The 26,179-nt window shown below is 32.0% G+C and overlaps 4 protein-coding genes across 5 annotated transcripts; 1 reads left to right on the top strand and 3 right to left on the bottom strand.

The window, feature by feature from the left end:
* The first annotated feature begins 4,995 nt into the window (after nucleotides 1-4,995).
* Nucleotides 4,996-9,711, top strand: LOC129940722 (cuticle protein 7). The gene is made up of 2 exons (XM_056049161.1): nucleotides 4,996-5,156; nucleotides 9,106-9,711. The coding sequence occupies exons 1-2, from the start codon at nucleotides 5,106-5,108 to the stop codon at nucleotides 9,487-9,489; spliced, it is 435 nt and encodes a 144-aa protein (XP_055905136.1). The 5' UTR covers nucleotides 4,996-5,105; the 3' UTR covers nucleotides 9,490-9,711.
* Nucleotides 5,275-6,149, bottom strand: LOC129940723 (zonadhesin). Its single transcript, XM_056049162.1, has 4 exons — nucleotides 6,007-6,149; nucleotides 5,839-5,901; nucleotides 5,507-5,674; nucleotides 5,275-5,443 (listed from the first exon to the last, which is right to left on the bottom strand). Exons 1-4 carry the CDS (start codon nucleotides 6,008-6,010, stop codon nucleotides 5,337-5,339), a joined length of 342 nt encoding a protein of 113 aa, XP_055905137.1. The 5' UTR covers nucleotides 6,011-6,149; the 3' UTR covers nucleotides 5,275-5,336.
* LOC129940724 (uncharacterized) lies at nucleotides 7,079-8,447 on the bottom strand. The gene is made up of 4 exons (XM_056049163.1): nucleotides 8,331-8,447; nucleotides 8,209-8,268; nucleotides 7,374-7,541; nucleotides 7,079-7,308 (listed from the first exon to the last, which is right to left on the bottom strand). Exons 1-4 carry the CDS (start codon nucleotides 8,332-8,334, stop codon nucleotides 7,205-7,207), a joined length of 336 nt encoding a protein of 111 aa, XP_055905138.1. The 5' UTR covers nucleotides 8,335-8,447; the 3' UTR covers nucleotides 7,079-7,204.
* A 2,623-nt stretch (nucleotides 9,712-12,334) lies between the features above and the next one.
* On the bottom strand, nucleotides 12,335-25,978 carry LOC129940310 (cyclic nucleotide-gated cation channel beta-3). Of its 2 annotated transcripts, none has more exons than XM_056048609.1 (9): nucleotides 25,838-25,978; nucleotides 20,269-20,354; nucleotides 17,947-18,986; nucleotides 17,304-17,886; nucleotides 17,091-17,240; nucleotides 16,913-16,997; nucleotides 16,684-16,773; nucleotides 13,455-13,709; nucleotides 12,335-13,401 (listed from the first exon to the last, which is right to left on the bottom strand). In XM_056048609.1, the coding sequence occupies exons 2-9, from the start codon at nucleotides 20,293-20,295 to the stop codon at nucleotides 12,437-12,439; spliced, it is 3,195 nt and encodes a 1,064-aa protein (XP_055904584.1). In that variant the 5' UTR covers nucleotides 20,296-20,354; nucleotides 25,838-25,978; the 3' UTR covers nucleotides 12,335-12,436. The 2 variants fall into 2 exon arrangements, with proteins under 2 accessions (XP_055904584.1, XP_055904585.1); XM_056048610.1 differs by lacking the exon at nucleotides 25,838-25,978 and adding an exon at nucleotides 25,351-25,368.
* Nucleotides 25,979-26,179: the final 201 nt, after the last annotated feature.

Here is a 26,179-nt window from a genome sequence, read left to right as displayed (position 1 = left end):
AAACGTAGGTGTGTGATATAAATTATAATAACTATTAAAAAAAAAAACAAGTTGTCAAATCTCAAGTATAAAAATCTATCTTAAACTAATTAACTCTATTCAATTGGATACAATGGTTTCATAATAAAAACCTTTATGTTTTTGTTTTGTTACCAATCGATGCAACCTTTTTTTTAATACCCCCATTTTTATACCTTCGTACAAATTATGGTAGGTCTTTTCAATGGTCGCAATTTTAGTTTTTTTTGCCAAAACCAAAAAACATGTTTTCTTTTATCAAGGTATGTCATAAAAGGGCTGCATGATGGTGTTGCATCTGCATATCTTCAAGACCAGACCAAACCACTGATGACCAAGATGTAAAATTATATACATTTCTCGCCCAAATATTTAAATAATTACATAAGAAATACTCACAATACCGCCCAACAGGTGATGATCGATAATAAAGCCGGTTTGTATTTTATTTTAGATCATGCAACGTGGGTACAATCGAATTTTCGTATACAGTGGGTTTTTTTCCGAGTTTGAACGAAATTTTAAAATTTAAAGACTTTTTAAGGATTTCTTAATTCATTTTTATTTAATAGTTTTTTTTTTTTTAATTTTGATGGATTAACTCCTACTTAGCATAGTTTTAAATAAACTGTTTTGTTATCATTTTCAAAATATCAAAGTAACAAAAAATGGAATATTCCTTTATTTTATATTTGTAGTAATTTGATACTTGCTCAATCAATAATTTTTTGGAATAATATTGTTAAATGATGTCGTCTAACAAATCATCCTTTAATCTCTGTTCCACCTATTAAACAAAAAAAAATGTCGTTCTTACTATCTTGTCTTTTAAAACCGATACAATATGTGTATGGGACGTACAAAAATCCTTTCGAAAAAAGTTCAATGTAAACATAACCTCATGCTCAAATTTTACAAAAAATAAATGTTCATTTATATAATTGAATGTCCAAATTTTACTTCACAATTACGGAAAATTCAAATTTTCCGTAAATTTTCGAACGCACCTTTTTGTAAATAATTCCAAAAATGTATTAGCGAAATTATTATTGAGTACATTCAAAATCTTAAAGCAGCCAGAGGACTATTTCATAATTATTAATTAATAAATGTAAAATTTTTCTATTTTTTATAAAAATATTTTTTTCACTTATTTCTTTTCTTTCTTATTATATTTATTTGTATTTTAAGAAATAAAATGTTTAATCAATCAATCAAATCAATCAATGGCATTATAGTATTTGTCACTATCAACATGTGTCCAAAATTCAAAACATATGTGTGACAAAATTGCCCATTATTTCCTGTAGAAAATCTAGAAGAAATTTGGAAATTTGTGTAGAACGATTAAAATTCTATCAGCATTGATAACTACAGAATCTATAAAAAGAAAATATAAGCATTTTAGGTCTTGAGAACGAAAGTGGCATAGGTCTTGTTTTATTTAAACTTAAGAGGACACATTTTTCACTCTACGCCAAATCCTGGAAAAGACCCAAGAATATAACATCGAAACATGACAGTGTAGACAGGAACGAACTATACCGTGCCAGATTGAGTTTTGGTATCCCTACTAAACTGATACGACTTATCAGGATGACGCTGGAAAATGCTCGTTGCTGCGTCAAAATTGGAAGAGACTCGAGCGAAACCTTCGAAGCCACCAGAGGACTTCGACAAGGCGATGTGCTGTCATGTAGCTGCTTCAATATTGTTCTTGAAAGAGTGGTGCGCAACACCAACGCCAATACAAGTGGCACCATCTTTCAAAAACCCACATAACATCGTGGATATGCAGATGACATCGACATTATGGGAAGAACCAAACGAGCAGTGACGGGTGCTTTCTCTAATGTCGAGTCTGAAGCGAAGAAAATGGGTCTTTTACATTAACGAGGACAAAACAAAGTATTTACTGTTATCAAATAGAGTCGATCCACACCGTAGACTTGTTTAAAATGTGACAATTGACGTGTACAAATTCGAGGTGGTAAACGAATTTGTTTATCTGGGCACTGCTGTTAATAATTCTGCAAATGACATCAGCGCGAAGATCAAACGTAGAATTACCCTCGCTAATCGATGTTTATTTGGCCTAAGTAAGCAGTTGAGGAATAAGGCCCTATCGCGAAGTGCACCGTCCCCTCTCCCAGGCGGATGAAGGATCTCTTGGTATCTTCGAGAGGAAGGTTCTGCGTACGATCTATGGTCCGGTTTGTGTTGACAGGCAAAGTAACATCTGGCGGAGAACATTTAATCAGGAGTTATACGAGCTGTACAGCGACTTGCCACTGGTCAAAAAACTGCGTGTACAACGCTTAAGATGGCTAGGGCATGTCGAGCGAATGAACATCGAAGCTCCAGCCCGTAAGGTATTCAACGCCAAGCCTGAGGGAACAAGAAGCAGAGGCAGGCCTCATCTCCGGTGGAGTGATCAAGTTGAGGCCCACGCACGTCAACTTGGTATTCGAAACTGAAGGCAGCAAGCTAGAGATCGAATAAGATGTCGAAAGTTATTACTTAAGGCCCAGAAGCATAATGCTGTAACGCCAACTAAAGGAAAGGAAAGGAAGAGGAAAAATCATATTTAAATACATACCTACGTCAAAAACAATGTTATCTCAAATAAAATGTTACTTCCGCTCTTAAGTCTTCATTTGTCAAAAGTCATTTTAGTAAATGTAGTCTTGATCCAAAAGAAGTACATATGTATAATGTTTACTTTTGTTTTGGTTAAAAAATTACATGTTTTCAGGAATACTTGCATTTCACAGTATTTTTTTCGTTTTCTATCTAAAGCCTCTTTTAAAGATCAATCAAAATCATTGGCCATGATTTAAAAGTGTCATGTGAAAAATGTTGACGTACATATCTTTTTAGTGAAAAATTGATGCTTTTTTCAAACGTTTGGTTTTAAATCTGGCAACACTTTTTTTTAAATTAGTCATCTTGACATCTGTCAACTGATTTTTGCTTAATTTGGTTTGAATTTTTTAATGAATAGACATACTTCTAAAAAAAAATGGTCCGGTTTGCACGGCGCAAAGAACCAATCAATTTATTTCAGGAAACATCGTAGGCCTCTGGATGATGTGGACTACAAGAACGTGCAATTTAACATCGCTGTATTATATTTTGGGGTTTTGCAAGTTCCCTTTTCTACTCAGATTAGCCCGAGACGATTTACGCCTTGAAAAAGAATATTTGTCTTGTTAATACTGACATACGGCTCAGTTTCTTCAAAAAGTTGTCGAAAATTGGATATCTCCGCAGAAAATCCTTTTTAGAACATACATATTTGTAAACCTTTATCTTTATTATACAGTAAGATTCTTTGTCAAAACATTAAATAATTACTGTTTTATACATAAATGTACGTTCTTGGAACTACACGTTTTAAAAAACACCAAATATTAAAAATGTTTACAGCAGTGACGTGGGCCTGCATTTTATTCAAAGCCAAAAACATATTTCATAAATGTAAAAAGGTGATGCCTCTATGAATTTTACAAACTTGTTTGATCAGTTTTTACTTCATATTAATATTTTGGTAGCATTTTGACATAATTCTCCGCTTGTAACAACTTGTCGGTCAATTTGTTATTAATTTCTGACAGTTTTTTGTCATGAAAATTTATACATACATATTATGCAAATTTTCGGAAAGTTCTTCAAAACGCCACTTTATTCATGGGACAAGAAAAATTTTGGCATAACGCTCATTATATAATTTTAATTTAAAGAAAAACCAAAAAATTTTTCCTTCGGAAAAAAAAATTAATTTTGTTCAAACAACGATAATACTCGTATATGTCGTATACCAACCTACCAAAAATGTGCCTTCCAATTGAGGCAACTTTATTGGAAAGATGACTGGAAAGTTGGAAAAAAAGATCTCCCTTTGTATCAAGTCAAGTCCACTTATGTCAAAATAAAAGCTAATCATGTTTTTTTATTCCACTGAAAGATGAATTTTATTGGTTAATAATTTATTTATTTTCTACCCAATTCCATGTCATATGTTTTATGTAAAAGGGTTTTTTGTCAGATTGGAACATACATAAGTAATATTTCTGTACAATAAAAAAGGCAAGTCATGCTGGACTCGTATCTTGGCTAAGATGTGTTTTGTAGACAATGCCACGGTAAACTGAAAGTAGAGGTTTGTGTAGTAAGGTTCCTAATTTGAAATGTATAACATTTGAAAAACCAAGTAGTTGCTTAGGTCAAAATTTACATCCAAAGAATGCCTTTGAGTTCAAATTAAGCTCCTTGCGTTGCGCTTGGAACTGCTTATACATAGTTAATTTCTAGAAGGATTAAGGATTCTTTTTTTTTTTTGTTTGGGAAGTTACAATTTTCTCCGGAACTAACTAATCTTATGTTGTAGTTCTTTGGTCATTCTATTCAAATTAACTTTAAAAGAATAATTGGTCTCTTTGACGATGATTTGAAATTGTAGTAAATTTAATTTCAAAAAATATGTATTTTAGGGCCCAATTATAAGGGAATACTGCCCCACTGTACGACTACATAATGACACACTGAGATATTTACAATGACCTCGAAACCTTATGCCAATTTCGTATCCACTTTCGTTTTTTTTCTTTAATTTTAATTTGTTGTTGGTTTTTGACATTAAAACCAGCAAGTGTGTGATAATATTCTCTTCGATATCCAAAAGTAAAAATCTCCTTCCACCAATAAAAATTAAAAAAAAAACATATAACACATCACACATCAACTTTTGAATAATGTTGATCGAAATTTCATTAGATAATTAATATAACAACAAAAGTATAGCTAAAAATCTGGTATAACCGGCACTGATGGTGTGGTCCGAGGTACCGTCACCGTGGTACGAGGAATATTTCCAAATTTCCCACCTACCTACCTGAAATATTTACTGACAAAAGAAAAGCAAAAGCACTGAAGATGAGTGCTCGGTATTGGTATCATCACCACCAACCACGTGTATATATAATAACTGTCCCGTCTTGTCCAGTACTCAGTTCAAAGTTTACTCCATTCGTGAACAACGTCTTATATTTTAATATTGTCCGGGAGACAATTTTTTCTTAACCATTATGTTTCGTTTCGTATTCGTTCTTTGCGCTTTGAGCGCCGTTTTAGCTGCTGTGAGTGAAAATTTAAATATTTAAACTAAAAATTAAAAAAATATTTTTTTAAATCAATATAAACATTTATCTATCTATATTTGACAATCATATATTGCAATAAGAAAAAGTGACATAAAAATTACATATTACATAGTTCGAAAATAGTTAATACAAAAATTAAAAAAAGGCAAGAGATTTTTAGGCCCGAACGCACTTTGGACGTTGAGTTGATTTATCCATATTACATTTTTCAAATGAACTACATTTCACATTGCCACAATAGGATCCAGAACCACCGGACGAATCTGTACAAAATTCAATAGTTTTCGTTCAATTTCAAAATTGTTTATAGTCTCAACAAAACTTACATTTATCTTTGCCTGATGCCCCAGAGCCAGAATTTGAAAGAACATTTGGTTGGGCACATGAACGACCGTTGCAGAGATTCGGGCAGCATTTACCACCTATGCTGCTACATTCACTGTCCTGCAAGCACTTTGGAGTGCAATTCTGGACCTTAGTATACGATGGGCATTCTAAAATAATAAATTATTAACATTAACACAAACAACGCATTTATCCACAACAACAAAATAATAATAGAAATATTAATTAACTTGTTCTGTTCAATTGAATAATTATTCACTTATTCGTGTTGTTCGCATTAGAAAAGTCTTAAACAAAACTTTACATAACTTACCTCCCGCTGCACTTGCAACAGCGACGCATACAGCAATTACTGCCAAACAAATAATAAGTTTCACTGAAATAATTTTTATTTCAAAAGAAATGAAAAGAAAAGAAAAAATAACGTTCAAACATAATTTATTTTAAATTCTTTTAAATTAATGTTATATTCAAAGTTTACCCATTTTATTTTCGATTGTGTAAGATTCAACACGTCTTCTTTCATCAACTTTATAAAACTGACTGCTTTAAGTAGTTTGGTAATTTTTATATTATATAGAGGTACATAAACGCTGAATATGAATGTACATTAACGATTAAATTATTATTATGCCCATGAATCTCTGTTAACCAAAACCAGAAATGTGAAATCACTACCTTTACGGTAACGACGACGACCGAACGAATCTTGGGTGACTTTGTTGATCTTTTATTCTTTTTTCAATAATTGAGGACGAGATTCAGTTAAGATAAGCTAATTGAAGAACTCGATTTAAGCGCCATCAATTCATAACAATCAATTTTTAATAATTTTGAATGGTTTTTGGTAGTTTATAAGTTAAAAGGTTTCCGTGATGCTTCTAATCTATTTTCAATCCTTTTTTAACTTATTATTGAAAATCATTAACGACTTTTCTTAAAGCCTCAAACACTTAAAACGGTGAGAAGCGACATTCAAAAATAGCTTAAAATTGATCCTGGAATTATAACATCCATGTACGATTTCGTAAAACAGAGGAATTTTTATAAAAATATTCAAATCAAAAATGTAGAAAATGTTCTAGTTTAAACTAAACGAGTTTCTAGAAACGCCCAAGTTTCAATATAAAGACAAATCACTAGACAAGGCCTCAGTTTTAAAATGCTCTTTCTATGAATCAGGTTTGCCAAAAAGAATACAATCTTTTTTATTTCAATCCCTTGCGAATGAAATCGTTTATAAATTCAATTCAAATATTAAATTCTTTTGAATTCACCTACAGACTGGCACTTCAATAGATTTTTCTACAAAAATGATAGCGATCTTTTTAAAGTCAACTGATTGGTGATTCCACAATTTAAGTTTCAATCTTTGAGTGAGAATGCAAACTTGTTTATTTCTTTAAGAAAACGTTTATAATGATTGCATTCACAAGAGACTGCATTCTTTTATAAGTCTGTTTTAATAGAAATATTATTAGATTAGATTAGAGCAAATAAATATAAATATAATCAAGAGAAGAATTTCTTTGATCACTTTCAATTCTCAATACAAATTTTAATTTTAACCGTGAAATGTGTATTCTTTATTCAACAACCCAATTTTTGTTTAAACAATACATAATTCGTAATATTTATTTACAAGTTTTTTAAGTTTCTATTTAAAAATAAAAATAAAATTAAGACCGGACACATTTTGGCCTTTTAGTTGCTTTATCCATTCCACATTTTTCAAAAGAATTACATTTAACATTTCCACAATAGACACCAGTGGCACCAGAATCTGTTAAAAAAAAAAGAACATAGTTACTAAATACTAAATACTATTGATGGATTTGGTTGTTTTACATTTGTCCTTGTTCGATCCCGAACCAATATTATTTTTAAGAACATTTGGTTGTGCACATGAGTTAGTATTGCAAATATTTGGACAACATTTTCCACCAACGCGACTACATTCAGTATCGTGAAAACATCTTGGAGTACAGTTTTGAACCTTAGTAAATGATGGACATTCTAAAATAACACAATTTGTTTGAGTTAAATAAATTTGTATTATCATGAAATCCGATGAATCAAGTGTCACGTTGGACACTTGTGCCATAATAATTAATGATTTCGAATACATTCTTGTTTATCGGATAATTGGCACGATTACATTTATTTTAAAAATTTAAAGTTTTACAACTTAAAGTTGTACGTAACAATTATTCACTTTGTCATCAGCGCTGTTGAATACGTTTTAAAGTTTTTGATACTTTCGTGAAGATTTGTTCTTAAATTCAAAAGAATGTTCGAAACTATGTTAAAATAATAATAATCTTCACTTTAAACATTGTTAAAATCTTATTTTTTTTTTGTTATGAAAGTTTAATTTCAGTGTTTTACAAGTTAAATTTAAAAAGAACACTTAAAAAAAAAACTTAAAGCACATAAGACAGCACTGGCACTATGTAAAACAGCAAACTCACTTCGATTGTACAACTTTACACTCTTTAAGATAACAGCGCTGAGAAATTACAAAATTGTATTTTAAAAGTCAATAATTTAAAAGCTTTTTTATGTTTTACAGATAATAACTCTATTTTATTGTCAAATACTCTGTTTTCAGTTAAATTTCTTCAACTTGAGTTTAGTTTTTTATCCATTATTTTATATTTTATGAAAGTAAGAGAAAACTTACCTGCTGCATTTGTAAAAGCAACGGATAAAGCAACTATTACCAAACAAACAATAAGTTTCACTGAAATAGGTAATTCACAGTTAAAGTTTTATTTAAATGTGTTTATTATTCACAAAGTTTACCCATTTTACTGTTATAAGATCGCTATAGTACTTTACACGTCTTATTTCTTCAACTTTATGTTATAGACTGTTTAGACAGCCGTTTACTTTCTTTTGTCCCTGGAATGATGATAATTTTTGTAGAGATGCTGAATATGAATGAAGAGTTAACGAGTTTTTATAATTTTACTCTCTTACTTAACTATAAACTGTCATAAACTATTATTTACTATTTTTTGTTTACAATGGACGGAAGACGAGATTCTATCAGACAAAAAAAACGACGTTAGCGCCATCAACAATAGTAAAGTAGAGGTTAAGCGTTTATTTAATTTTGTATTTAATATACAAAAGATCATTAAGAAAAGCCAGATGCAGCCGACTTGATAATGCGTCTTTATTTGTTTTGAGTCATTTTTTACATGAATAAAGTTTTTATCATTATTGAAGACTTTTTTCATAAAAAATGTGTACAAACGAGAGTGATGCAGTTGAATGAGGGGGTTTTCAGTTTAAAAAATTAAACTAACCACATACTTAAAGTTGCTTCAGATTTACAAGAGCTTAATAATAATTGCACATCATAATTTATTATTTCTTAGAAATACTAAGTAATTTTTATTAAAAATGTACTCAATCTGTTAAATAATTGAACAAAGAAAATTAAGATAAGTGAATTTGTAATTTATTGGAATATTTTCAATCAAATAGATCAGGGAGGGATTTTAAACAATCACTAATCGTTGAAACGTAAATTTAAAATACATAATAATAATTGAATTAATTTTTTTTTTAGCCCCAACGCAACCTCAGTGCTTCTGAACTTGAAGAGAAAGCTGAAATTGAAAAAATCCAAAACGAAAGCGCTCACTATTCCTTCGATTCATCTGTCAATGATGATATCAACGATCAAGCCCTCCAAAGGACAGAAACTCGTGATGGAACAAAAGTAGAAGGCTCATACTCGTACAGTGATGGTTATGTCCGTCGTACTGTTCATTATGTTGCCGATGAAAATGGTTACAGAATTGTTAAGGAAGATATGGAAGAAATTGGTGAAGGTCCAATCTTCAATCCAAATGGTCAAGCTGATATTTCTGGATCACAAATTGGTCAATATTCCATTAAATTGGATCAAAGTGACAATGAAAAACATTACAAAGAAGTTAAGTCACAATAAGTTGTTATATCTTATTAAGTACAAATAATTGTTAAAAAAAATGAAAAAATGAAGAAAAAAAAAATATCTGTATTAGACTGAAATAATTTTATTAGCTATTATAAACTTAGCTGAACTGTAAGATTTATTAAAAAAAAATGTTGTTTTTGAATGGAATAAATATAACTCAGGACAGGGTTAACTGTTGAAAGTTAATTCAATGTGCTGAAAAAACATCAAAAAGTGTGTTTGTTTGAATTTTTCATAAAATTTAATAGTAAAGTATACAATTTGAAAAAAATATGAATTTGTTTTTGAAAGATAAAAATTAAATCATTAATGAGCCTCAATTCGGTCTGCTCTTATTTAAGAAAACGCAAAAACTTATATGATTAATTATTTTTCGATTTTTCACATATTATTAGGTTAAAAGAAGCTTTAAGATGAAATTTAATAGGTGAATAAGAGCAGAATTAAAAATAATGTCGGCAATAAAACTTATATAGAGTTTGAAAGTTGAATATAGAAAACTGTTTTTGAGATATTTTACTTAGGGGAAAATACAAAAGTGATATACAAAAGTTAGAACACAAATGTATGATGGATCACCTTAAAGTTATAGATCAACATTTTTTTTATTCATAATCTTGTTTACAATGCCCTAATTTCTCTCAGCATAGAATAAGAATGGGGTAAACATTTGCCATATTTCGTAAAATTAGTTTATTTTAAAGATTAAAATGCTTTACATATCTGCAGTAGAAAATTTAGTAAAAGATGGAGCCCAAGCCTTAAGACCATTTTGTGGATGTACAATGGTACACTACTATTTTAAGGCCAAACTAAATACTCATGTTTGGTTTAGCTTGTTTTGGTGGCCAGCCCTTGAAAGGGTTACCAATTTTGAAAAATATGACAAACATATTATCGTAAAAGAAATGGCGCATTGGCGGCGGCCAAAAACGCATTACGTCTAATACAGTGTAATAACTGGAAAAGGGCTTCCTTTGGTCACAGGAATATAAAAAACTATCAACATACACATTGGGACTCAGACAGACTGTTTTAAGCCACGCATATATTTTAACTCAGTAGCACAAACTGAAATTCCCAAAATGAAGGACTGGATGAAAAACGGGGTCATTAAAATAAATCAAGTATCTGTCTTTACGGATAGTTCCAAAACGGGGGAGGGGGTATAGTGTTTGGCATCTTTTTATGTAATCCTCCACCTGGAAATATCAATAAAGCTTCCAAATTAGTGTCTTTTAAGTAGAAGAATTGGTGGTTTCTGAAATCACTAAGGATATTTATCGACAGCCATACAGCAATCAAGACCATTTCAGCCACTGTCACAAAGTCAAGGCTGGTACAGAAATGCCGTAGGGAGCTTCGTTTATTTAACGAAAATAACATGGTTGCCCTCTGTTGGGTCCCAGGACACTGTGACATTGACGGTAATGAAAAGGCAGACAAATTGGCCAAAAACGCATCAATGCTCATACACGCCAATGGATAAGGTAAATGAATATATAGCCAAAGATTTCTAAAGGCAAATTTCCTTACTAATAGGTATCCTAAAGGATCACAACGCATTGGGAACCCACATTAACATAATGGGTATCGGCTGATCTAATTTATGACGAGGGGACGCAGGAAGATACCTTCCACTTTCTATGCGATTACTTAAGCCTAGCAGAAAGATATAAGGAATTTACTTTTTCGATGACTTTTTTGACGTCTCGTCCTTGTCACCTAGAGACATTCTAAAATTTCCCAGAAATAAGGAAAGTTCAGGGAGGCGGCCTTCTTAAACCCTTCCCAATCATTTTCCTTTCGTGGGGAGTAAAATAAATCCATATACATCCAAGTGAGATGTTTTCTCACTTAGATGTCTATGTCTAACCTAAGGGTAGACTTATAGAAACACCAATACGATAAATGGGGGAAAATGCCATCTGGGAAATCTATTTCAAGTACAACTCCATTTAAACAATTGTTATTCGCAGAAATTTTCAATGTTGACGGTGCAGCCGACCCTTATGGCTGAAAAACAAACACGCTTCATCTTCAGCTTCACCAGACGTTTACGAGTATAACAATAGGATTTAAATGCATGCTATCACAATAAAGCTTTGACTTCACATTTCGTTTGACAATCGTAAGGAAAAAAACGTAATGTGAGTCCAAACGGAAGCTCTATGTCATATTGTCGTACTTTTGAGGAAAAATAACAGCTGCTAATGACAGAAGTTCCCTTTTAGAAACGTCATATTGGAAATGTCATTTAAAGCAACCTCGTAGCAGGCCCATCGTAATGCAGACGAAGCCGAAGCTGAAGCGTGTTTGTGTTTCAGACATTAAGGTCCAGTTTCAAGTTAATTGTCCAGAAATATTAACTGATATCTCCACAATGTTACTCACCAATTTCAAAATGAATTTCAAAAGGTTGCCATTAAAATCGGTTATTTATAATACTCAAGAAAATTTTATTATGTATAGTTACTGAGCGTGAACAATTTAACTTTGACAAGATCTAGACAATTTGAAAAGAAAACATTCCGGTTTAAAGCGTCTTCTATAAATCGATTAATTATGGTCTTCTATCACACATCAGTAGTTACAAGTCTAATGAATATGAGGAAAATTATGATCTTTTAAAATAAGATTCGTCTCTAATAAGACTCAAACCACATGAAAATTTGTTAGACGAGTGTCATTTAAATTTGACAGCTGTCAAAATTACGGAGCCACCAACAATCACTATGAATAATGTTTTTTTCTAAATTGGATCAATAACAATTTTTTTTAAATTTTGCAAGAACAAATCTATGTTCATAAAAAGAGGAAATAAAAACACGAAATACATATTTTTAACATTTAATTTTATGTGCTATTCAATAGTTAATAATAATTTGACTTCAGTTTCCTGAAGAAAAAAAAATTAAAAAGTAATTATTTATAAAATTTACATTTCATTGTGTACAGTGACATCACATTCGCCACTCAACGAACTACTGCTACTGTTCGATATTATAAGTGCCTTCTCGGAATCGGTTAAGTTGATAAACTTATTCTTATTCTTCAGTTCGATTTGTATCAATGAAAGAAGATCTGGAGATTTAGGTCGTTTTTCATTTAGAATTGAAAAACTATTTTGTGCATTTTCCTCAGTTGTTGATGTTTGAGATGCTACAGCAGGTACTGAAGGTGCTGTAACCGATGATGACGACGCTGTCGCAGCTTGATTTGCCTCATCTAATGCTAATGCTTTTTCCTTGTTTTCCGATCTTCTCTGGAGTCGTTTTGATCCTTTGGTAATCAACATTACAGCTGGAGATTCATGAGACAGAGCTTGGATGACTGTCTTAAGAAGTTTTGGTGGTGTTTCAGGAGTTTTGGGATTACCTATCACTACATCGGCTTGCATGGCACTTCTTCGAGCTTCCTCACGTTCTCGGGCGGCATTTTTACGCATGAGACTTCTGGCACGTTTCTTAAGAATAGCTTGTGCATTTGGATAGTAAACGATAACTTCATTTAGATCGGACTTCGAGAGAACAAATAAATTTGCATAGCCCTTTGATCGTACATCCGCCGTCCGTCGATCAGCCCCATTTATACCAAGCAGACTGATCTCTCCAAATACCGAACCTTCCGAGAGTGTGGCAAGAACAATGTCATTGCTGGGACCGCCCATTACTTGAACTTGTCCCAACTTAATTATATACATTTCACGACCAACTTCACCTTTGCGACACACATAATCGCCTGGCAGAAAGGTCACCGCTCGTAGCTTAAGCACTAAATCTCTCAACAATGCCTCTTCGCAGTCGGCAAAAAGTTGAACTTTTGATAGAGTCTGAATGTGCACAGAGATGGCAATGTCTGTTTTCAGATTAATTGGTAGTGAATCCAATATGTTGCTTTCATCTACAAATAAGAAAAGATATGATTATAAGGAAAAAATGTTTCCTTAAACTTACCCAATGTTCTCTGCTGATCCCAAGTAAATTTAAACCACATTTTAACTCTTCTCTGAACTTCGTTTGGTAAATTCAAACGTCGCATATATTCAAGAGTTTCATCTTCAAGCTGACGGTATTCGTTTTTATTTCGGGTTGCAGTTGAGATAATATCTCGGATTTGACCAATAAGCAAGGCAAATACGAACACTCCCATCAGCCAAGCAGCTGTCATGAAGACATATTCACCTTCCCTTTCGGGTTTTGGATTTTTTCCTGTAATGACATTAGAATGAATATGTACCGACAAATTTTAAATGAGACTTAAGTTAAGTTAAAGTACTTAAGTTAAATACATGGGTCTTCAAAAAAATATATGTACAAGAACATTTTGAAAGCTCATGGCGGCAATTTTGCATATATTTAAAGTAATTTCCTTTTTTATGCATGAAAGCAACGTGTAAACTATTTACTTTTACTGCAAAAGCTCCAGTTTAAAAGCAACAAGGTACATTTTGGAGTAAATAGGAACGCCTATATGAGCTTACACGAAATATACCAACCAGGTGTAAGTTAATTCTCAAAACGTTACTGATTGGCCATAATAATGACAGCATTGCTACTATTAAAGAACAAAGTGGGCAGATTCAGAATGGCAATGGATCATGTTTTTTTTTTTAATTCAAATGAAAGTTGAACTTTATTACTCTATGGTTTATTTGTATTTTCTGCACAATTCCATTTAATGTTTTGTGTAAAAGGGTTCCTTGTCAAATTGAAAAAGAAATAAGAAACATTTCTTCATAATACAAAATTCAAATCGTGATGGACTTGTAGCTTGTCTGAGGAGTGTTTTGTAGACAATTATGTATTTTGAAGTTTTTGCACAATCAACTGAAGGCAGAGTTAAGTGAAGTAAGTACCGAGTTCGAAGTTTATGACACTTAAAAAACAAACTACTTTCTTTGGTCAAAATTTACTCTCAAAGAATCAGTTGACTGCAAATGGAATTCCTTTTGTTGTCTGCACCTGCCCAGTATTATCGAGTAAGAATAAAAGACATTCCAAAAGAGACATAGATACTTTGACATCTTTCATGTTGTTAAAGCTTTATATGTTAACATTCATCAGAAAATCTAAGACTTTCGGTGTCCACAACTTGGTGCATTTTACTTCGTCTTATGTACCCAGAAGCTGAAGACAAACTACCATATACAATCTTAAATTGACGCAAACTTCTACTGAAATCTCGTTTTAGCCTAACTCTGAATAAAAATTGTCGAAAAGTAGAACAGTTACAATCCACTTCAGAACGATCGTTTTTTTTTTCACAATGAAATTGAAAAACGAGTGAATTTTCTCAATGATCCGTATTTGAAGTATTTTTAAAGATTTAAAATCTTCAAGTGACTTTAAAGTGAAACATAATTATTTTAAACCGCTGTCATGTTTTCAATTAAACTTTACTTACTTTCGACCAGAATAACACGGCAAATGAATTCATTGGCAGGGCTTGGTTATTGTAATAAACTAGTATTCAATAATTTGTCCAGCATCACCAAAGCCTCTTTTCGGTTATAAATAAGTCAGAAATGATGTTTTCAGCAAACTAAAATGGAGAAACCTCAAAAAGATGCAATTACACTCCCTTAATAAAAAGTGCTATATGCGACAAAGAGGCTGGGATGCGACCCACACTGATAACTTCCCTCCCGTCTGTCTATTTGCCTTGCTTAAAAATTTTTAGGTTTTCGTATTGGGTTAAAAAAATTGTAAGTTGAATTATTCTCACAAATTTTAAAATTACCAACAATATTTTTCATATTAAGTTTGGTTTTAAAATCTAGTTTTGTTAAATAGTCTTTTAGTCGAAAACAAATGTTTACAAATTTTAGTAGCATTTATTAAATTTTTACAAATTGGGTGAATGAAATTTATTTGAGAGATATCAAGAACCGAACATCAATTCTTACAAAATTTGCGTAATTTTTTGTAGATTTTATATTTTTATAAAAAAACGGACTGTTGAACTTTTATAAAAAAAAAAACTACTGAATATCGAAAACAATATTTTTTGTGAAATAAAAAGAGTTTGAAAACAATGTTTTTAATTTTTAAAAGCTTTTTGAGTCGTAAGTACATTTTTACCAAGTTCAGAACATACGAACATACGTTTAGAACATGTGAACGTACGTTCACACGTTCGCACAGACATCTTTCTACAAATCTTTTATTTCGACTCTAGGGACCTTGAAACGTGGAGAAATGTAAATATTTTCAATTTGACAAATTAGACCATTACAATAACTTCCTATGGGAAGTTATTAAGAGGTTTCATTTTGAATAAACCCACTATTTGCCAATTAGGACTTTTAAAACTGTAACCTATTTGGGAATACCCGTGGAGGTTTTGGGTTCGATCCCTGCGTGTGCCATCTAAAGTCTTTTCACTGGTACTGCCTCTTGCGAGGAATTGCCAAATTCTCTAAGAGTAACTTGTGTCATGAAAAAGTGCTTTCTCAAATTAGCCATTCGGATTCGGCATATAAACTGTAGGTCCCCTTCATTCCTGATAACATTACTCGTACACAGGAATGGTTGAGAGTTGTAAGTCACTAGGCCCTAGTTCTCAACGGATTGTTGCGCCACACAATTTATTTATTTTTTATTGGAATACCCTTTTTATACAAATTTCATCAAAAATATTTTGTATAACTGAATCAAGTTGAAATGAGCTTGATTTGACTCGACTCTCTTGCGTAATTGCGCGAAAGTTAGCGAAATTTACTGAAACTGTCACAACGTCTATTATGGTAAGTGATATATAAGGCTGAGTATTGGTTCGTTCCCTTACTGCTGGAACACAATGGTGTTGGAGCCGAAGTCGAAACTGGAATAGCTGTCAAAGTACTCAATGTACGCAAATGCAAATTTACGACGCAACTGGAATCGGAGCCGCAGCCGGAGTCGCAAGAGTTGACCAACTTTTAACTTTGACGTACGACAAATGTGACGTTTCCATTTTTGAAGTGAATAATTTGGTAATTGTATTTTTTTAATAGTTTTTCAATAAAAAAGTGAAAATATTTAAATAAGAAATAGTACAAAATTTCATAAAAAGGATATTTGTAAATTTCAAAATGAAACTTCTTACTGGAATACCCTATTTATACGAATTTCATTCATTTTGTCATATTTCCTAACTTTTTCTTAACCTTTAGACATAAAATACAATTATTCATATCCTTACCAATTGATGTAGCAGTCTTAGTTGCAAATGCAAAACATCTTACGTACGGATGACCTTTTCCACTAAATACCCAACGATTGACTCCAAGACCTGAAAATATTAAACATACAATTTTCAAAAAATAAATAACTATAAACATAAACAAATCAGTTGTTTATCAACAAAGAAGATAGGTTGCAACGTTTCTAATTAGCATGTCAATCATACAATTAAGCATCGACTAGATTACCTTGATACGAACTATACGCATAATACGAACAAGCTGTGAGGTGTATCATATAAAGCATGTAGGTCAGTGTCTTAGCAACTCGAACCTATAACGAGAGAAGATATAGTGAAATTCATTCACGATTTGGTTAGATAAAATATCAAAGATTAGTCTATAGCATTGCTGATTAGGAGCTTACAAAATGTGGTGACGAAATGACTCGATCGAGTAGCTTGAAGACTTCCCAGAAACTTTGAATTTTTAAGAATCTTGGAAATCGCCAATAAACAGCTCCTGTACCGAACTTGAAATACAACAGGTCCAAAGGTAAAAGTGACAGGAGATCGAGCTGTAAATATAGGAATGAGCTTATAAGTTAAGATAAGTGAGAATTTGAAGAGTCTTTTCTTACTTTAAACTGTAGTTTTCGCATATAGTTCTTCCGCGTCAGATTTTTATTCTTTACCCAGAAACCTTCGAAAAGATACATTACACGGTGCTTAAAAAATATCACGTCCAGAAGATAAATAAGATCAGCACAAAAGTCGCAAATAAGCCATGCGTTCGTGTTTTCCGGAGTCTGAAAGGGAAACGTAGACCGCAAAGGGATAACCCAAGCGTTGTAGAGAAAGCTGATGGAAACAACACACAGCCAGGAAATATAGATTTTCCCTTGTGGGTCGAGAGTTTTCTCGTCGTTATTACTGCCACAAAGACTGGAGCAAAGCCAGAGGCTTGACTGTGGGTTGTCTGCTTCGAAGTGACTCCGGTTGTTTCGGTTTAGTATTTTGATATTTGAATGGCTGTCACTTTTATTGGGTTGTTTTGTTATAGAGACGGGCGCCGAAGGTGGTGGTGGAGATGGAGAGCTGGCACTGCTGGAAGGAGTTGGTGGCAACTCTAATCGGGATTTGACCTTGTTTGCCCGCGCTGTGAACCTACGGACTAAATGGCGAACTTGGTCCCGAAGAAACTGCTGTCCATCGGAATCAAGACTGGAAAAAAGAACTTAATTTAAAATTTGGATGAACAAAGATTAAATTATGAAAACTAACCTTCCCGGAGTTGACCTGTCTATAGTGTTGGTTTGGGCGTCATGGGTATCCACAGCTACCAATTCACTGTCCAAAACGTTTTCCTGTGCTTCACGAGTGTTCTTCTCCTCATTGGGCAAGTCGGGAGCTTCATTGTAACAGATTTGCATATCTTTCTCATCACCATCCTCCTCCTCCACAACTGTATTCGCAATAGGCTCTGATAAACTATCAAAATTCTCATCTGTAAAGTTCAGCTCCCCCACTACTTTCTCAGCTTCTACCATAAGAGGTCTGCCTGATTCTTCATATTCTTCGAATGGAACCTGCCCTGGCAACAGACATTCATTCAAAACCTTTCGAACACTCTCAGGGCTTACTAGAGGCTTCTCGTTTTCATACTGGAGAATGTGTTTAACCAAAGCATGTGTGCTTTCGATGTTCGAAGCATTTTGCTCTGCTTCAAGGCATCCAATCTTTCCATTTCGAAAGTAAAGCTTAGAATTTAAGAACCTTGGACTACCCGGCTTGGATCTTTTATTCTTGAAGGAGTTTATTTTGTAGGTAATACCTCGCTGGGAGTTCTTCCTCGACGTAGCTGGCGTGGTCTTTTTTAAAGGACTCGGTGTTTTGTTCTCCTTATTCGGACTTGATATCTCACCGGACTTCCGTCTTTGTTTCTCTTCCAGTTTTCGTCTTTTCTCTCGTGCATACAGCTCTCTGTCACGTTCTTTTTCCCTGCGGATAATATTTTCGGTGACAGTGAGAAAATCTTCGATTTCTTTGATATCCTTCGAAATTTCCTCCAAACTCTTTCTCACTGATGCTTCCTTCTCACTTGGTGACGAATATTTGATCTCAAACCCCTTCGAATTTATGACATTCCTCATAAACGGATGACGTTCCAAGGTATCGCAGAACATTGGCGATATCGGTCTGTTGGCACGTGTTGCAGGTGGAGAGGTCATTTTGCGGGCGGCCTTGCGAAAATCTTCGTATGGAAAATTCTCCAAAATATTCGGCGATGACTTTAACAGATATTCTGACTCGCAGCCAAAAGGCTATATATTCAATAAGAATTATACATAGGTACAATAAATAAAAATAAATTAAATTATTTTACGACTAAAAAACGTCAATCCAAACACATTGCTAAGTACTACGATACTAAGACCCATCGTCGATTCTGTAGAATTTCAACTGCTGAACTGATACAGCCAAAGCCGCAACTAAATCGAAATCCATTGACCATTCGCAAATTTCTGGACAAACAACGTAAGTATAGGCGTTTTTTTATGTTATGTTTGAATGCCATTAAATGACTCTCGTCACGTCGTCGTCCGTCGCGCTGGTCGTCATCGGTCAGCTACTGCTGAAGCTGATGTATACGCCTTTGGAATACTAATTAAAACTGAACGTAGACTTTAACAATATTATTATTATTACCTACTGAATTTCAAGATATGCTTCGCGTCGTAGAGCCGTAGGCAGAAAACTATTTGACAGGGGAATTAAGATAAGGTGTTTGTAATTGAATAATCAATTTATCCAATTAACCTACCTACATTATGTGTAGATGAAGTTGTGACAATTGGTCAATGAATAAGGCTTTTATAAGAAGCGTCGATCAACACATTTTGGACATTTTATAACCTTTTAAAATTGACCGCAACTAAATTATATTGCAACAAGAAAGTGTACAAAGTTCGAAATACGTTTTTTTCTGATTGTTTTTACATGTTTATAAAATCAAATTTAAAATTCAGGATATTTTGTTTTAATGTTCATAATTAACAACATCAAGCCCTTTCCACCAATTTATCGTAATTGTAAAAATAAATTTAATCGTAAACGACAAATCAAAAGCTTACTGCTGGTTCTTGAAACAACTTGTAACCATATTCAGTTTTGGAAAATGTTAAATATGCTTAAGTTTAGACATGACAATAGCCTTTAAAGCTTTATGTGTTGTCTTTTTTATTGAAAATGTCGCTTGCGATAAAATGGCGGGAAGGGCTCGAAATTAGTGAACTAAATAACCGAACCAAAAATTAAGATTGGGAATAAAAAGATGGTAAGGTTAAAGCCCTTCCTTTTAATTTTAAAGGGTGAGTCAAATTGATAAATAAGTTGTTTGTTATTGAAATATGTTACTCCTGCAAAACAATTTAAGAGCTACGACTTTGGCAAAACTGTCTCACCAGGTGTATACAATCTTAGTTTGAATATCGATCATGGGTCTTTGTAGTCTTATAGCATTAAATATAGGCACTTGCACTTAAGGATATCTATAAATACCTACAAAATAATAAATAGTTTATCCCCAAGGACAATGTTACTCACCTTTCGCAATAATCCAACTTTATCCATGATGGACTCGGAATTTTGTTTTTATTGCTTTCTATTTATGGAAATTGTATATTATTCAGCTGCAAAGAATAAATGTACAGGTTAATAATAATAAAACTATTTTTATTAATAACAGGCTCATTATTTGTTTACTAACAAGTTATAAATAGTAAAACAAAAAAAGAAGAAGAAAGCCTTCTAAGAAAAATAATAAAAATGTTTTGAAAGATATTTGTCTGAAGTTTTATTTTAATAATATTTAATTAAAAATTTAACTGCGTGATTTATTGACCAGCATAATGTCAATATTAGTTTATTTTGGCCCCACTCATTTGTCAAATGTAAAATTGTGTCAGATGAGAAGTAAATCCTTTTATATTTTGATACATTCAATGGTCCGTCTTTTCTTGTCTAAGAAATATTGTTGTTTTCTTAAACTGAAAATCTAATTTCTGAATACAGCAACTAAATGGTTTTCAAATTAGAATGTCAATATCTTTAGAGGTGATTAAAGATACATCTGTCAAATAAGCTGTGATTTATTAAAAGCCGATAAAGTGCGTAAATTAAAATTGAAAGTTCCAAAAATTGATTTTGTTGAAATACAGTTGACTGTTTTAAAATGTGGTCATGGAAAATTTAAACCATTAGATGGCAATAAAAATAAATGACAATAATTTCTTAAATAATTTTTGTTTTATTCTATAAATCCATTAGAATGCGTTGACTTAACGACTAAATCTAAACTTCATAAAATACATACATTAATCTTTGTAACCGAAACATTGGCCGGTTCAGACCACATAGGGGATTGAAAGTAAGGCAAGTTTCTAGTTGATAAAAAATTACCTTTCCAATTAAGGCAACTTTATTGGAATTTTGACTGGAAAATTAGTCAAGAAAAATCTCCCTAACTATCAAGTCAAGTCTACTTATGTCAAAATGACAGTTGATCATGTTTTTTCCTTCAACTGAAAGCTAAACTTTATTACTATATAAATTATTTATTTTCTGCACAATTCCATTCAATGTTTTCTGTTAAAGGGTTTCTTGCCAATTTAGAAAAGAAATAAGTAATATTTCTTAACAATTCAAAATACAAATAGTGATGGCCTTGTAGCTTGCCTGAGGAGTGTTTTGTAAACAGTAATAGTGTTTTTTTGGCATTCTATTAATAGTACAACTTACTTACTTACAACTGAAAGAAGATCTGTCAGAATAATAATAAAAAGAACCACACAAAAGGAAGAAAGTTTAGTGAAAATCAAAAGTTAAAATTAGCTTAGCAAAAAAACCTAACTAGAACTAATAAAATGGATAATTTTCAGGAAGAAATGTTAAGAAAACATCTGGAAATTGAGATTCTATAAACAAAAGTTCATTTAATAATTGCTTCGAGGAGGGGGTTTGTTCGTAGCCTACTACATTAAGATGTGGTGTTGAAGCGAGCTTGAAGCTCGCCTCAATTCTTTATATACCTGAATCGAGTTGAAATGAGCTTAATTCGACTCGATTCCGGTCGGGATCGGAGTCGAGTCAACAAGATACAACGAGATACAAATGCAAAATCAATCAACATTTGAGAACGAAATCAAATGAGATCTATTCGAGACTCGTATAAATGTCAAAAACCCATCCGTAGTAAGATTATACTTTAGCTTTTATCGGTAGTATTCAGACTACGGATATTGTGTTTGTTATTCGTGTAAAATCCTACTATACTATTGATAGATTTGTTTTTGGTAGATTTTGTACTATTAATTCCAAATGCATTCAAAGAATGCAGTTGACTAAAGGGAGTCCCTTATGTTGTCTGAACCTGGCCATTCGATGGTCTTACTCATAACTAAAGTGAAGTACAGACGATTTGGTTACAATGTTTTCATTTTGTTTACAATTTTTGTTACAAATTGCCGTTTCCAACAATATTATTACACGAAATTGTAATAATTAACACAATTTTGAGGCGCTTGATAAAATTTTTCAAGTTAGTCATATTGTACGATCGTCTGTAGGTACTCAGCTTAAGTTTGTATGTGTAATTCAATTTAAATATTGTAATAGCACTACCAATAAGAGGTTTCTTCTAGCTTTTGACAATTTTTAACTGCTAGCAACCGACATTTTGTTTGCAAGACATTTTATTAGTGATCGTGTTGTTTTTCAAAGAAGTAATATCAATAATTGTCCACCGATATGGTGATATCTTGTGATTTATTAATTATTAAGCAAACACTTGTTGTCAAATAATTTATGAACATTTTATGTTTTTACATTTAGAAATAAATGAACGGGTTATCTATTTTGCGGTTTCAAAAGTAAAAGACTGGAATTCGACATCTGTCTAACTAAGTTGGCGATTATTTCAAAAACATTTTCTTCAGCGAGGAAGCACATTTCGATGGTTAAATACGAATACCTCCTAACAAACATTTTTTGTGAAAATCACTTTTTGATGTAGTTTTGTTAAGAATTAACATCTGCATCGCTGAACGCATTTATTATGTCTCCAGCAGCTGTCAAAATATTGTTATTATTATTTTCTAATACCTTCTATCATCTTGGCGCCTAAAATATCTCCTATCATCACATTTCACAAGAAGTTTTTGCTTCATATTTTATTTAATGTAAGTATTTGTTTAGTTTTGTTTTCTGTTTTTTTAAGAAATTAGTGTTTTTGTAGCACCATAGTTATAAAGTTTTTCGATTTTATTACAATTATAAACAATTAAACTCACAGAACTTGTGCTAAGTATGATCGGAGGTATTCTGTTTGTTACAACTGGTACCATAACATCTCCTATCAACGGATTTGTATTGAAATTTTCATTTTTTTATTTTAGTTCTTAAATAAGTTAATGACTCGTCGTACCACAAATTAATGTTTTAATAGACCCTTCTTAGTAGAATAATTAATTTATAGATTAAGAATGCTCTTTTAATTTATTATTTAAAAGCAAAATGTGCTCTCGAGCGAAGAAATGCCTCGAAATGGCGCGGGCTCAAACGGCTTCTATCTTTCCCAGAACCATTAAAATGACTATTGAGCCGGTTAACAGCACTAGAGTCGGAAACTATAGAAAACAATGAGCTTTTACTTGAAGAAACATTAGATCCACCGCTCGATCTTCAAGTACCAGAAAATGCGGACAACATTTTGTCAAACGATTGTGAGTATGGTGACATGCAAGATGAAGACTTGAAGTAAAAAAGCCAATGATTCAAATTGGAAACAGAATAAAAACAAGCAACTTCGAACGCAAGGACTTCAATACCTTGGCTTTACAAGGAAAAATAAAATTATTAAACAAGATACGATTCGAAAAGCCAGAGTCATTGGTGCTTCTTGCTCTTCCGAATACTGTAAAAAATCTTTAAAACGATTCTGTAGTATGTTTACTGAAGCCAATAGGACCTCAATTTTTGAAAATTTTTGGACTAAAATGGATTGGTCACAGCGGAAAGTTTTCGTTTGCAACCACGTCCAACAATTGGAAGTCTCAAAGTTTTTTTTTAATTTTTATCATCAAATGAAAAAGGTGGCAACATTTATTTATAACTTTTAATCCAAATGACACTTTTCACAAATAAACCCTTTCAGGTACAAAAGTGCAAATTTGTCGACAAATGTTTATGAACACAATTTGCATTGGAGATCATACCATTCACTTTTGGGTGAAAAAAAGTTCCTATTCGATGCTTGCAGTGTTTACAAGAAATATTATGATAGTAATGATAACTCCGAAAGAAAAAACAAAAATGATTTTTTGAAGAATTTCTTGGAGCAATTACCAAAGCTCCCATCAAATTACTCTAGAAAAGATTCATCGAAGCTTTTTCTTGAGCCACAAGTTTGTATCCCAACAAAGTTTGTTTGATTTCTATAAAGAGCATTGCAGTTTATACAAGATTGATTCTCTCCAATAAAAAAAATTTCGAGAAGTATTTGATAGCATGAATATATCCCTCTATCAGCTTAAGAAAGATCAATGTGATCTTTGCACAAAATTCCGACAGAAAACAACTACTGCCGAAGAATATGAATTTAAACAATTTAGATGAAGACTACGAGCTTAAGGCCTTAATTTCAAGCCAACTTGCTATTCCAAAGAAGAAATGGAATCATCTACAAGAACTGAAAGAGTTCTTACCTGAAGACTGTAGAAATTTTTATGAAAACTTGTCATTAAAATAATAAGTTATTGGTTTTTGCTGAATTTACTGTGAAGAATAGAAAAGTTTGTGATATTTTCTAATGAATTAATATTTGTATTCATTATTTTTTTAAGTTTCCGTTTCCTATTGCTATGAGCGTTATCATTTTAAATCAATAAATGAATTCCTCTTATCAGCATAAAAAGTATTTTTTTTTTTTATATATGAATATCTCCTAAGTTCTTTTATCTTAGGAAAATTACAATTTTTAGCATTTACAACTATTTCACATAGTAGAGATTCAAAATTGGTAAGACTCTGTCAAATTTCATTACGATACGAATTTGTTTTGAAAAAATATTCAGTTTTTTTTGTCTTCTGTAAAATTTGCAAAATGCGACACACAACTCGAGCGAATATGGTTTTATTGCAAGAGACATTTCCTGGCCGCGTACAACAATTCGCGTGCTGGTCATTTAAATGATGTAGTGTTTCACACTACAACGTCAACGTTCAAACTTTATAATACAAATTAAATATCATGAACAAAATGTTTTATATTTTTTTTATTAACTTTTGCTTTTGAAACCGCAAAATTTTTTTTTTTTTGGTTTGATCGTAAAACTATGGTCCTTGGATTAATATACCAAAAATAATAAATATTTATATTTTCACTTTTTCCTTGTCTCAAAAAAAACATATGATATTGAGTTACACCCTAATCAAAAAAGCAATATTTAGTTTAAAATATCATAAAAAAGTAATAAAAACTCCATCAAAAATTAATTAAATTTCTTGTTGGAAGAAATATTTAATTCTCTTACATTCATTTAATTGACATAAAAACAAATCGATTTTTATTTATCGATAGGTAAACAATATTTTATTGCAAATTAAATGATGCAAAAAACAATGACTCACTTTAGAGCAAAACAATTTAATATAAATTCCTTTGTACGTACTCGAAGGTAGATATAGATTTGAGTTCACATTCTATGATAATATCATTTCTTTGACCACAAATGAACTTGCAACTTAGATAAGTTTTGTTTTAAAATTAAGAAACTTCAACTTATAAATCTTTTTACGAAGTACACTGAAATTTATAAATAGAATCTCCGAAAAGTCATTACCTAGTACTTCAGACTTTTGAAACATATTCACCAAGTTCAATGATAGTTATTTCGATTTTACTTTAATTCATTTTTGCTGACATAAAAAACACTTAAATTTGTAATTTTTGAACTCAAATATTCATTTAAAATTAACTTGATAGAATTTGTTTTCATATAAGAAAAGAATATACTTTTCTTAGAAGGATTTCGTCACATTCGAAAAACATATTTAAAGGAACTTTTTTAATAAATTTCAACTCAGCCCACTTCACAAAAATTCATTCGAAACTTACATTAGATTGCAAAAAGTAAAACAATGGATACAAATATTTGTTTGGAACAATGAACCGACTATAAAATTATTTTATTTTTAAGAAACGCAAAATATTTGTATCACCTCCATTGCAGCGAACGAGAACTTACGTTTGACAGATTTTTTGAGACAGCAGAGAGAGAACAGATGTTAAAGAATGCTCCTTTACGCATGTCCTTAAACGCACAATGAAAATGATAACACAATCAACTGGTGTTTCATATTTGTTTATGTTGTCAACATTCTTTGTCTCCCAAGGACAATGACTGAATTTTCAACAAACTTATTTATAAAAATACGCTGTGATGTACATATGTATAGG

Source organism: Eupeodes corollae, chromosome 1 (genome assembly GCF_945859685.1).
Source record: "Eupeodes corollae chromosome 1, idEupCoro1.1, whole genome shotgun sequence".
In the NCBI taxonomy this organism is placed as follows: domain Eukaryota; kingdom Metazoa; phylum Arthropoda; class Insecta; order Diptera; family Syrphidae; genus Eupeodes; species Eupeodes corollae.
Note: the sequence above shows the minus strand (reverse complement) of the source record. Positions and strands in the feature narration are given on the sequence as shown.